Here is a 13,371-nt window from a genome sequence, read left to right on the forward strand (position 1 = left end):
TGATATCTGTAACCATTCCCTTTTTCACTGATGGAATCACTCTGTCATAGAAGGCCACTGGGTTGGTCAGGCAGGAAAAGGTGAAGCTGTGCTGGTTGTCCTGAATCTCAACATGTAACTGCTGTGAGCTGCTGCAATCACAGACTGCAAGCTTATAGACAGTAAGCTACTAGATAAGAAAAGCAACATGATTCTTCAGAAAAAGGAAACTCTTCTGGGGGATTCAGTCACTCTAAGTCTTGAATGAACTACCTTCTAGAAAGGCAGCTGACTTTTGTTATCCTTCCATGCGTGTAATTCCAAGCCTTGAGCACAATCCTTTCTAAGCAATCAGCTCTGGTATTGTGAAGAACTGTTTCAACTGAAGTTGTTAAAAATCTATTGCACAACATTAAAAGAAAAAAATTGTAATAAGCATTAAAGTTAGCAGTAAAACGCTACACTTCGGGACACCTGATGAGAATTAAGTACAAGAAAAACAAAAATGCTACACAAATGAAATCAGAATAAGAACAGTGGATTCCAACACCATAAAAAAGCTTTTATGTCTCAAGAAGTGAAGGATTTTTTCTTCTTCTTTTTTTTTTTTTAATTTTAATGAGAATGTAAAAAATATAATCCAAAATTGCTTGAGATGATACTATGTCTGACAAAAAATGAACAGTCCTTACCATACTGCTCTCCTGCATTTCTCTTTGAACAAAGTTATATTCAGTGGCTGTTGAGTCCCAACACTGCTCCAACCTCCTGCTTTGCCTAGCTAGCTTCTCCTGATGGAACCACTAGGAAAAAAAATTACAGAGCTAATATTTTGCTATACTCATGGAAGTTGTTTTATATATCAGGATTCCTCCTTGCCTTTTGTCCCTCATTAAGGCAAGGTATATCTCTTCTTTCATATTTTATAGATGTGCCTCATACAAGCAGTATTCAATCTTGATTGATGTTGGAACTATGATAAACATGACAGCTGATTTATGTAGACTACACACAGCAATATTGAGGCCATGCACAGTATTTTTTTGGGCTGCCTCACCTTCTGCAGCAGAAATCCCATACTGCTTTGTCTTTTTGCAACTCAGGAGATTTCTTTCAAATTTGAAAGTAACCGTGGAACACATGCAGCTGATGAAAGGTGTGTTTTTCAAAGAAAAATACCTGGTAAGTTTGTAGCTAATTTATTTCACACAAGAAAGGGGTTTTACAATATACATACTGCTCCTGATTAATGCATAATTGTTCAACAATCCTCCCCAACTCTTTCCTTTTAGGCTATGTTCCTTCTTTTCTCATAAAACTAATGAGAAGAGAAACATCAAGATTAAAGAAAAATGATACATCCTGGGTAGTCAAATGATGCACAACAGATTTTTTACATGGTAATCCCCCACATGATTATCTGAACAATTAGCCAGTATCACCTGGAGAACAAATCCTCACAGCTACACCCTCGCAAGAGAATAAGGTACAGAACTGAGACACAAACAGGCTTCTCAAGAGGGTGGTTATCAGAGTTAACAAGGTATCATAATCTTATGATAAAGCTTAAGAACCCTTCAATATGCTACACAGCACGATATCCATCTTCTGAATGCACATCACAAAATATACTATTGTCTCAAACTGAGCCTATATTATTTTATTCCATTTTAAGAAATGAGACATTGTGATATCCCCTGAAAAATGGTTTATTCCCCCAAACCCCATCCATGGTTCAGCCCCCAGGTCTGTCAAACCCAACTGTTATCTCATCCCATGCCCACCCCATGTCCATCATCCCAGACCCATCTCCCAGTTCTGGAATGTTCCCCCCAACTCTGTTCCCCATTTGGCAATATGTTCAAATCACACCTTCGTGTTTTCCCTGATTGGTTTTCCCCCTATGGGGTGATCCCATACCCCACCCCTGAAAGTTACTGATTGGTTCCTGATTTTTGTACCACCCCTCTTTAAAAAGGCTCGCATTTCTTTGTTCTCTGTCTTGTGGTGCTCGCCCGCTTCAGACAATAAAGGTGCACCGGAACTGCCAATCCTTAAGACCCCGCGTGGTCCTTTATCAGCCCTCTGTCGCCACCCCACTTCTTTTAGACCTTATCACAATCCACTCCACTGAGCTTGCAGGGGTTTAAGAGTCCGAGATTGTGATAAGACATACCTCTTGGGACATAATTACACAGTAAGACTGAGCTGATCTAATTGACTGCTGGCACACAAAGAGTAGATCTTGCTCCCCTATTTCTCCCTGCTGTTTTTGGTCACATACTCCCACTCTCATCCCTGGATCAGCTCTGTCACCCTTGATCTGACTGCACAGTAGACCAAGCCAACATGCTAATCCAACTAAGCAGACAAAACTAACAACAACAACAAATCTGCCATTATATGGAACTGGAATCAAGTCTCTGTGCTGTTGGAGAAGAAACAGAGCCAGTGCAAGGGCAAAAACTGAGAGAATAGATGGGGAGCAACAAGTTCAATCCCTTCCATAGCGACAAACTGTCAGACTAGTTATCCTGAAATACATAAACACACCCTTGGGGTCTTGTTAGATTTTAATTATAATTTTCTGCCGGAAACAACTCAAAACTATAAATATTAATGTCCAGACACTATACAGCTTTATTTCACAGAGCTCAAAACTCCCAAAGGTTTAGAAACATTCCAGAGTTCTAAAATCAACAGATAAACTATGTCAATGCTGTATTCAAAGGCAGAGCAATAACAGGACCTAATTTCTCAAAGGTATTTCTCTACAAGCTATGTAATTGCTGACTCATAGCAAGAATAGTTGCTGCTGCTCACCCATCCCTTTTTCTAAACAATGCACCACTACACAGCATATGCCTCAGCCGCTGTTCTTATGGCTGACAGCAGTGCAACGTGTCTCCTTTGGGCTACTCCCAGCAGTGTGAAAGGAGGAGGGGAAAAAAAAATGCACCTTGGGGAGTGAAAATGAAGCTAGTCAGATTACAATAAACCTGGAATAAGCTCCCCCGACATGACCATCCAAATCCGCTGAGTGTTAAAATCAGCAGGGGCAGTAGCTTTCCAGAGGCCAGATTCTAATCCAAGGCTCTGCTTCACCCTTGTGACCTTGAGTATTAGGTGGCAAGGGGAGTGGAGGCAAGGAGGTACCCTGCGTTCAACACACACTGTAAGGATCATTTAGGCTTGTAACAAACATTTGTATATCCGAGGTACGTGTTAGTGCCTCAGCCTCTTTCTGTCTCCATATTCAGACCTCAAAATGTGCGGCTTTAAATTAAAAAGTCAAGAAACAATCATCAGTTTATTTAAATTTGTCTGTAACCACTCAAAAAGAGTCATTAAGCACTATTTCCTTTTCCTGGTTAGAAGCAATTTTTAAATTTCAGAATCAGAAGTACAGCACACAATGGTACTGTTATTTGCTACTGTTGATGATTAACGATGTTGAAGTCTGTTATCAAGTAATACATTCCACTTTGTGTGCAACTATAAATTTTCAGCATGTCTCCTCAGTTAGTTCTTTTAACTGCATCAAAGGCTTTCAAACAGCAACTGGTCTCTGCAATACAATGAAAATGCATATAAAATTGACACAACTATATATACACAAACTGAAAAAAATCAGCTGGAAAAAATCTGATAAATGGGAAACAGGAAGACATGGAACAAGTTTTGAAGAACAAGGATAAGTTGTACTATTTACCAAAGTACTACATGATAATACCCTCCATTTCATCTGCCCCCAAATAGATCTGGGTTTAAAAATAACCTTTTAAAAGTAGGAGTCAAATCAAAGTTTAATAGTAGCATTTCAGAGTTAAACTAAGACTTTTGAAGATTTGTGTCCACCACAAATGGACATGGGGAAAAAAAGAAAAACCAAAACCCTCAGCTTTGGCTTTTCACTTTAGGTGAAACAAACATTTCTGTTTCTTAATGCAGCACAAAAAAAAAAAAAAAGATTTATTGTTACAGGTTTCTTTTCTTGTAGTCGTAAAGGCAGATGGACTATGTTTATTTAGTTATGTCTATGATGAATAGGGACTTCAGATATGCAAGTGAAAAGCTGAGATCCTGCCACTACTACATTTACAACCTATGTTCAAGATGAATAATGAGGAAGGAGATGAAAAAAACATAAGGTATAAAATACATAAAGTTAGGTAAAGGAAACATTACAAAAGGGAAGTTATCTATGATCTAACAATGACCAAAGCCGTTAGTCAGAACACCAGAAACTTAGATAATTAGATTTTTAAGTGCCGGTGCTGCATGTACATAAGAGCAACTTACTTATATGTTCTTTTAGAGGGCAAAGATAGGATGCAGCAAAAGTAATAATTCTGCTAGTATGATTATCCCAATCAGACCACATTCAGGCATCACAGGAGGGCATAATCTTGGTCAGTTCATTAGCTTTCTAATATCTCAAATAAAAATACATAAAAAATTATTTCCAAAATTGAGAAACATGCTTCATAAAGAACTTTCCCAGTTCCACAGCACATGCAGACAGAGAACCTGTAACTTACCTAAATGAACTGTATTTACATCTGATGGTACTTATGTTAATCACCAAAGTCAAATATGCTAAACTTATAACTGAAAATCCTTATCCCTCTTTTATACAAGGAACTTTAAAACAAAGCACAGCAGAAATACAGTGCCATAATCATATTGAGTTTCTCCAAGTTATGTTTTTTCTCAAAGTACTTAAAGTTAGAGAATTATAATAATCATGATCACATTTTCTGTGATGAACATGTAATTAATCTAGAAAAATAATTTCTTAACTCTCCCTCTACAACCAACAAAATTTCAGGGTCAAGATCTAGCTCTGAGAATGTGTACACAACTTTCATACCCATTTATTTCAAAGGTCACACTGGTAGTGACTTTTGATTTATTACTAATTCTTAAACATAAGATGTCCTTAAGCAGAAATGCGGCCTAAAAGTACAAGTTTTATCACTTAAGAGGATCTGAACTGGCTCAGTATGCATCTGACTCAAAGTCTTCCTAGGATATTATTCAATATTCTCTGCCCCACAGCTTACAGTAACAGGTGAGGCTCCAGGTGGCTGAGAGGTTTCCTCTATGTTACTATAAGTATTGTCTAAGCAAGAGAAGTTGCACCTTCATGGCTGGTGAGTGGTGCAAAGTAAATGAAATTGTGACTTATTTTGTCTCCCCCAAAAATTAGGTTTACTAAAACTAAGTCATCGGTAAATCCGGAATGTTCTTTATATGCGTAATTTTCACATCTCCTGACTACTGACTCAATCAGAGATTATTAGCAAAACAAAATTTCATTAATTTTGCTTGAGGACTTCCAATTTCTTAAATCTTAAGACATGTTTATGTATATGCAGAAAATAACTGGGAGTCAACAAAGCTTACGCCTACTAAAGATCAAGTCTTGCTTGATCTGGTAGCCTGGCCACTATACATGTACTGCTATTGCTCAGATTTCAAATTTTAAAGTGGGATAAAATGAATGCTTATTTTGGAATAATAAAAAGAGGGGCAGGGGTAAGGGAATGAGTGTGAGCATGTATGTGAATGGCTGGAAAACAAGCAAGATACTGATCATTCTGAACTTTCAGAAGGGTCAAGGTAGTAAAAATGATGCAAAAATAAATCTAAGGCAACACAAGTAATTTGTTTACACAACATACGCTGCAGTATATGGTTTGTTATACAAAAAATTCTTACAAAAATGTACATGCCAGTTACTTGGGATTTATGCAATCCTAAATCAGAACTTTTAAACCCTTTCTGAGAAGTATTTTTAACTGTAATTTAGTAGAGAAGAGAGCAGAAGTGAACTGTGTTCCTAAATTTTTATTTGTGTGTCAGGGAAGATAAGTAGGTCTGGAACAATGCATTTAGTATCACATAAAAAGAAGTCTTAGGACAGCACGAGTCCAAGGAACTCCTGGTACGAAGTATTCAATAATATCTGTTTAGCTTATTTTTTAAAGAGATAGTAGTGAGTAATCAACATAAAAGATAAACACAATTAACAAATACTTATTTTTAAATCTTTCCACTTAATATTTCATAGTGTACTTGTACAGGAAAAAAAATCTTCTTAATGCAAGCAAATGGATCAGGCCTTTATGTCTTGGGTTGAAAAATGTCACCAAAAAATGTGTATTCTATTTTCATCTGTTGAAACCGGTTAGGAAATACTGTTCTTCTATCCTCTTGCACCCATTTTCCTCCGAGGGACATCACCTGTGAATGGGCCATTTAAGGCCTCTCACATGACTGACAACATTACTTCATTCCATTGCGAGATGCTCCACTCAGTGGGAGGAGCCAAAGCCTTTCCACCAGCATAAAACCTGCAATCCCAAACACTAAGGCAGCTGGTTTTCTACTGAATCCTTGGAGGAAGACCGGATACATCTTGCCAGAACTGGACCCTTTTTTTTTCTACAGAATCATCTCCACAGAACAACATCTGTTACTCCAGGAGGACTTATTTGGACTGCTTCCAACCCTGACAACAGGGTGTCAGGTCGTGTCTCTGACTCTGTCAGGGTTTTTTAGGACTTTTGTTTGTTTGCTTGTTTGTTTTTTGTACAACTGCATTTGTATTTTTAATATTCCTAGTAAACAACTGTTATTCCTACTCCCATATTTTTGCCTGAAAGCTCCTAATTGCAAAATTGTAATAATTTGGAGGGAGGGAGTTTTTACATTCTCCATTCCAAGAGAAACTCCAGTTTCCCCTGACAGATGCCTGTCTTTCCAAACCAAGACACTTTAATAATAATGTATTATAATACTTTGTATTTCATCTCACTGAACATTAGTGAAGGCCGTTAATTAAACCTCAAAGACCCCTGCTAATTTAAACACTCATTTCATAATTACTGAGATACAGCTACTTTGGGTGAGCCACAGCAGTCAATTAATGCGACAAATGCTTTGATGTTACAAAGCAATTTTGCATGACATGAACATTACTCTGCAGGACATGTGAGTTGTCAGTATGTGAATAAGGGAAAAATTCACCAGCCTTTGACAATTAAGTCTGCTTTCTTGGAATATCTTTACCCACGTTCTCTGAGCTTGTTATCATAATGCTGTGAAATCTACATGACAGGAAAATCAAAATATTGGTAGTACATAAGGTAATGTCACGAATTTACTTTCAATTTCTGGTTTTGTCTGCTAGCATTTTGAGCTTTATTTTAATAGCTGAATCACAATAACAGATTACTGTGACACTGTAAACCAGCAGGAAATAGTCACAAATTTTGGTTACATCTATTGGAATAAGTCTGGAGTCATCTTCTTATTAGACATATTTTTGTGGTTTGATAAGCACTTGTAAAATTCAGAATTGCAAGAGATTACAGTGACACTATTCAGGTTTTGTTGTTGGTTGTTTGGGGTTTTTTAATCAATACTCACTAGAGCAAGCCCAAGAAGCACCAGTAACACTGTTTTGAAATACACTACTAGAATGTGGGAAGCATGAGCCCTAATAGAATTCAGTGAAACTGCAAAAATGACAAGTCACAACCGGGAACTGACTTGCTGGCCCCCAGCAGTGTCACCACAATGGAACTATCTATCTGAATCCTCCACAGTTTTCTTTACAGTATTTTCAAACACCAAGTTTAACAGCAATACTCCAGTGTGCCAGACATCACTTTGCACTGCAAATATCTACTTTTTATATTGTAAAAATTCACATTTCAATGTCTAACTATAACTGCAGAGTCTGAAAGTGGCATGTTAGGACTGTTTTGCAGTTCTCATATTTAAATCTATACAAATCTAAACTCACAGAATGGTTGAGGTTGGAAGGGATCTCTGGAGGTTATCTTGTCCAAACCCGCTACTCGTGCAGGGCCACCTAGAGCTGTTTTCCCAGCACCATGTCCACATGGCTTTTGAGTATTTCTGAGGAAGGAAATTTCAAAATCTCTCTGGGTGACCTGTTACAGGGCTCAGCCAATCTTGCAGTAAACACCTGTTTCCTGATGTTCAGAGAGCACCTCCCGTGTTCAGTCTGTGCCTATTGCCTCTGTCACTGGGCACCACTGAGAAGTGCCTGTCCCCACCTTCTTTGCACCTTCCCTTCAAGTATTTATATTCAGCCTTGATAAGATCCCAAACTTACATTTGGCAAATCTTTTAAGAACACACCCACCTCAATTTCTCAGAAGTGGTTCTAAAAATCTGACTTGGAGAACTACGTAGCAGTTGCTAGATAGTGTAAAATTTGCTTGTCTAAAAGAAACTGTATTGGAACTTCTTGACGTTAAGATATGCTGAAAAACATTCTAAGAATCGTAAAAAGACAACAAATAACCTTCTATGTAAAGTACTAAAAGACATAAAATGTTAGATGAAAATAAATGATGAGCTAATTTATTTACAGAAAGAAGTGTCTGCATGGACATGCAAACCAATAAATAACATGGAGAGAAAAAATTCATTTTATGTAAATCATATCTCTATTCTCAGCCTACCTCCTCTCTAATGCTTACACCAGCAGGTATAAATGTTGATAACTTTCTAATTTTAGATTGCCCAATTTAAAAAAAAAGTAGGACTTCACTATATTTGTTGTTTTAAATACCACGTTGTGACCATCCAATCCAAACAGGAAAACATACTTATATCCTCAGAATTTGAGTGCATAACTTTCAATCCTACTACAACTTCTCAGGACAAAACTAAATCTTTACAGAACACATTGTGCTTTAAATTTGCAGTGAAACAAAATGTAAGCTCAAAAAAGGATTTCCCCCCCCTTTGAACACTGATAACACTTTTCTTTCTAAATCTGCTACCTTACAAGCAACAGTGTAAAGAAGGTACCCTAAAGTACCAGTTCCTTATGTTAGAAATGAGACGCTTGACACAGCTAATATATCAAGCAGCAATTCAATTTAATAATTAATTAATTAACATGGTAAAGTGTGAGCAAAGACAGCGCGCTAGGTACAGTGGAAGGATTTTCCCTTCCGACTGCTCACTGACTGTTGGACTTGCTGGGATTTTATTTGCTATATTCATAAGCTTTCTCAGCAGTTTCCATTTCTAGTTTTAACGTCACAATTCAATACTTAACAGTCATAAATTCATATTTTGTCCTGTACAATTCTATAGGCTATTGTGATCTATTTTGATATTTCAATATTCCAGGATGTACTTCCAGGATATGTTTTCCAAGTGGCGGGGTCCAGCTTCCAGATGTGGGGTCCAACTTCTATTTTCCAGGTCTATCAATCTTTGATAGTGATGTTCAGTTTTCCTTTTTCAGGAACCATAAATCAGCGAGCTGAAGTATTTCTTTCGTGTCCAGGATGTTTTCCCACCTTCTGTGAAAGGCCTGGGCCCCCTTCTCACTTCCTTCTTTTGTCTAAAAGGCTTTTTATATTCTAAAACTACAGTTAAAATTCTTTAATACAAAGCAAGCTTCTAAAGTTTTAATTATAAGACACTTATTACAGAATAGCTTGAGACTTATAATAGGTAATTGCAAGCAAAAGATTTATTCAAAAACTTCCTTCCATGCTTTCCTCGGTTGTTTATTAGAACTCATCTTTATAACTGTCCCATGGCCGTGTTCCACAAATACAATTACACAGATTTTCTTCATTTCCCTGACACGAAACATAATTTTGTATTTCACACTTATGAGTTCATCAATATTTGCTGAGCTGACATATTACCATTGCAGAGCTTTCCCTTGGAATATCAAAGACGGCAACAACTGGTCAAGTCAAAACCAGGTAGGGAAACTTCAAAGTCAGACAAACGCTGGTCCTATTCATGCCAGTGGAAGGCAGGTAAATATCCTATTTAGTAACCAGCTAATTTGGTCATAGACAAACACAGTTTTTGGAGGGTCTTTTTTCTGCACGAGATGGCTTTATTGATTAGAAAAACACACACAAAAAAACCCGAGAGCGAGCGAAAGGCAAGCCTGCCACATATCGAAGATGGAGTCACAGGGCGATGAGATGTGAAGCAGGACTGATCTGCCCGCAGAGAAAACAACCCCTGACAACGCAGGAAACAGCCAGAACTGAATTCTCCTCCCACAACAGGCATTGGCAGGCGAAACAAAGCAGTTCGATAATTAGCGAGCCTTTACGTCCCCGTTTCAAACGCAGACAGCGGTCCCGCACATACAGCTATGCAAACAAGTAACCCAAACGCTAATCCGGCATACCTTGTTTATGGAACTCTCGGAGCGGAATGCCGTCTCCTCCTCCCCCTCCATCGTAGGGCAGATACGGATCGGAAGAGACATCCATGGACATGACGAACACGAAGCCCGCCTGCCGGCTCAGGAGGGCCGCGGCATGGCACACGCAAGGGCGGCCGCGGGGGCCGCTGCCATGTTCGGCCGGGCCCGGCCTGCGCCGCCCCTGTGGCTCTGAAGCGCCGGGCTCCGCGGAGCGGGCTCGGCCCCGCCGCTGATGTCAGCGCGGGGCGGCCCCGCCACCCGCGCCTCCCGCCCGCCTCACGGCCCTGGCCGCGCGGCACGGCGGCGGCACGCGCAGAGCGCGCGGGGCACGGCGCGGGAGCCGCCCCCGCCGGCCGGACCGGAGGGAGGGACGCGCCCGCACGGGCGAACCTGCCGAAGCTGCACACTGCCAACAGGTGAGCGATGGGGCCCAGCTCAAAGAAACGGCGAACTTGCCACAAAAGAGCTGCCTGCCCACAGTTCCTGCACCTCTCTGGAGCCACGCCTGCTGACGATTCCGAACACCTATAATCGCATTTTCTCTGGAAAGAATGATTCATGCACTGGTGGGGGCTGGGTAAAAGCCTCCTTCCTAGGCATTTTATTTACTCTTTTCTAACATCAAAACGATTACCTCCAAGGAACAACAACATAACCCGCTGTTATAAATATTAAGCCAAATTTAATTAATAAAATTGTTATAGATGACCGAGGATAATTCATGTTTTTAGATTATGTTTTGTTAAGAAAATAAGTATAAAATACAGTTAACTTATAAGCAGGGGTTTTGCCCTAGAAACGGACAGGCCCAGGCTTGTAAAAGTTGCTTTTCAGAAAGGACAAAGGTGTAGCTGGGTGGAGGGAATGACGCTAAGTACCGCCATTAAGGAAGAAGCCATCTCTTTTCTGGCGACAAGGACTACTGAAGGTTCAGTCACTGAATGTTTACACGAATCTCAGCCAACGCATCGAAGACACACCTCTGTTCATCCACCCGAAACCCCGAAATTAGTATTCATCTCTCCTCCGAAGAACCTATTCAGCGGGGAGGGAGACTGAGTAAAAAAACTGAAACTATTTTATGAAACGGCTGTTCAACCTTAGGCAAAATAAAGAATATATTAGGGGACTTGAAGCGGGCGAGATTCATGAACAGAGGGGGGGTCACGGTGCGACCGAGGCTGTGACAGGCGTTCACCCAATGTCGATCCCAGGTCTATCGACATTGTCCTTTTGATTGCTGTTATGTTTAAAATTTTGTTCTATATTTTCTTAAATTAATAAAAATTATTTTATTAATTTGAAAATTGGATGAGCATTTATAACAAAATAAATTTTATTAATTTAAGAAATTACAGAACAAAATTTAGGCAAACCAGCAATCGAAAGTGCAGTGCTGATGACCCTGAAAAGAACAGGGCATATGCCTTTATTAATATTCAGCTCTTTATTAAAGTGATCAGCTCATTATTAAAGTCATCAGCAGGATTGCAGAGTCCAATCGGAGTTTTCCACCCTGCTGCAGCCATCCGAAGGAGCAGGTGCTGTCCCAGTTCATCATTCCACTGCAAGCAGTAGATGCCGAGTCCTTGTTCCCATAGGAACAGCTAGGCGTTCTCTCTGGTCAACCATCAGGAGGCAGGGCGGATGTGCAATCTGCTGCAGGGGTGCAGAGTCAGCTCTTTACCCTCAGGGAAACCTTCGAGAGCTCCCCATTCTCTGTCTCAGTCAGCTCAGCTGGCCAGTTCCCATTCCATTCAGGCTCTTCACAGGTCATGGCGAATCTTCAAACCAGGCCAGGGGGTGCATCCACCCCCCGCTCGGCCAGGGCACTATCCAATTCTCTTCTGACGAATCCAGCTTCCTGTCCCGGGGTGCAGTTTCCCCCAAAAAACCTCCCAGGATCTACAGGGGCGGCCCTATTTGCATATACAAATGCATATGCATTTGTCCTGGTCGCAGCAGAGGTCATTACAAAGAACAGTAACCGGGCAATTAAGGCCAGAGCCGCTCCTTTTCACTTTTTAATGAGGTAGGAAAGTGTTGCCAGGCAACTCCTCTTCAGGGCAGCTTCCCTCCCCACATAAACTGGCTGGGGTGTGGGGGTTAAACAGGAAAAACCCCCTAGGACAGGGACAGCCCAGCCTTTTTTTCTTTTTTTTTTTTTTTTTTTACCGGGAAACTTGTTCATAACAACCCGGGATAAGCACTGGGTGAACCTTGGACAGCCTCTAGCGCACTGAGTCCCTCCCATGTTCACAAATTCAGCCCATTCCGAGGTCCCCTTAAATACACTGTATTTTGCCCACGGCCCCCAAAGTTCTTTGTTCTATTCTGCAGCCCCGTCTTCTGAACAGCTTTCCAAGGAAAGATGAATAATAATTTTGGTTATTCAGAGTGTTTGAATAGAGAGTGGAAAGGGTGAATAGAGGTGGGTCCTCTCCGATATTGCTGCCGAGATTGGTATCTTTCTTGATTGTTAGGCATTTTACAGTTCCCTTGCCTAGAAAGAATCAGTCCACTCTCTTTTCTTGTGGTTAATGGTGGTGCTTCTCACTTCTCCAGCTCCACCTTGAATTTCCTGGCCGCGGCTTTTGTTCTCCCTGAAACGTAATTGCTACAAGCCCGGGCTTGTTTTGTTACATTTATTTTTATATACATGTAACCTTATAACACAATCCTGTTTTATAACTTTATAACACGAATTATCTCATGACATTTATTACACTGCCAAAAACCAACCCCTCTGCTCCACAGGATCAGCTCACACCACTTTCATCAACCCCCTATCCCCCATTCACATAGAGCTTTCAGTCCTATAGTAGACTTATTTTTTTTCTTTTTTTTTCTTTTTTTTTCTTTTTTTTTTTGTGATTATTCTAGTATTATAACTGTGTAACATCCCTACTCACACTACAAAGCTAAGGGTGGGGGTGGAAGACAACGTAAGAAACCCAAGTCCACACTTAGCTTGCATTACTCTACACATTGATAAAATGGTCTGAGTCCCTTAAAAGTCACAGGCTCAAAACAGGTAACAACCTACATGAATGCCAACCAAGGCATTCATGTGATGCATCATCAAGCAGTGACTGTTACAGCACTGGCAAAGCCCAAGCACTTCAAACAGCCAGTATCTAAAGACAGGAAATCTTACA

The 13,371-nt window shown here is 40.2% G+C and overlaps 1 protein-coding gene across 4 annotated transcripts in view; it reads right to left on the reverse strand.

Annotated features, from left to right (window-relative positions):
* The window catches only part of CLCN3 (chloride voltage-gated channel 3), an 85,900-nt gene that overhangs the window by 31,757 nt on the left and 40,772 nt on the right, over positions 1-13,371 (reverse strand). For 2 of the 4 annotated variants that reach the window (XM_063424299.1, XM_063424297.1), the window contains exon 1: positions 10,196-10,421. The exons of the other annotated variants lie outside the window; for them this stretch is intronic. In XM_063424299.1, coding sequence (XP_063280369.1) covers positions 10,196-10,286 — 91 coding nt within the window. In that variant the 5' untranslated portion in view covers positions 10,287-10,421. Of the gene's footprint in view, positions 1-10,195; positions 10,422-13,371 lie in introns of those variants that run through there. 4 annotated transcript variants of the gene reach the window in all.

The sequence above is a fragment of the Prinia subflava genome (genome assembly GCF_021018805.1).
Source record: "Prinia subflava isolate CZ2003 ecotype Zambia chromosome W unlocalized genomic scaffold, Cam_Psub_1.2 scaffold_2cwr_NEW, whole genome shotgun sequence".
Classification (NCBI taxonomy): Eukaryota; Metazoa; Chordata; class Aves; order Passeriformes; family Cisticolidae; genus Prinia; species Prinia subflava.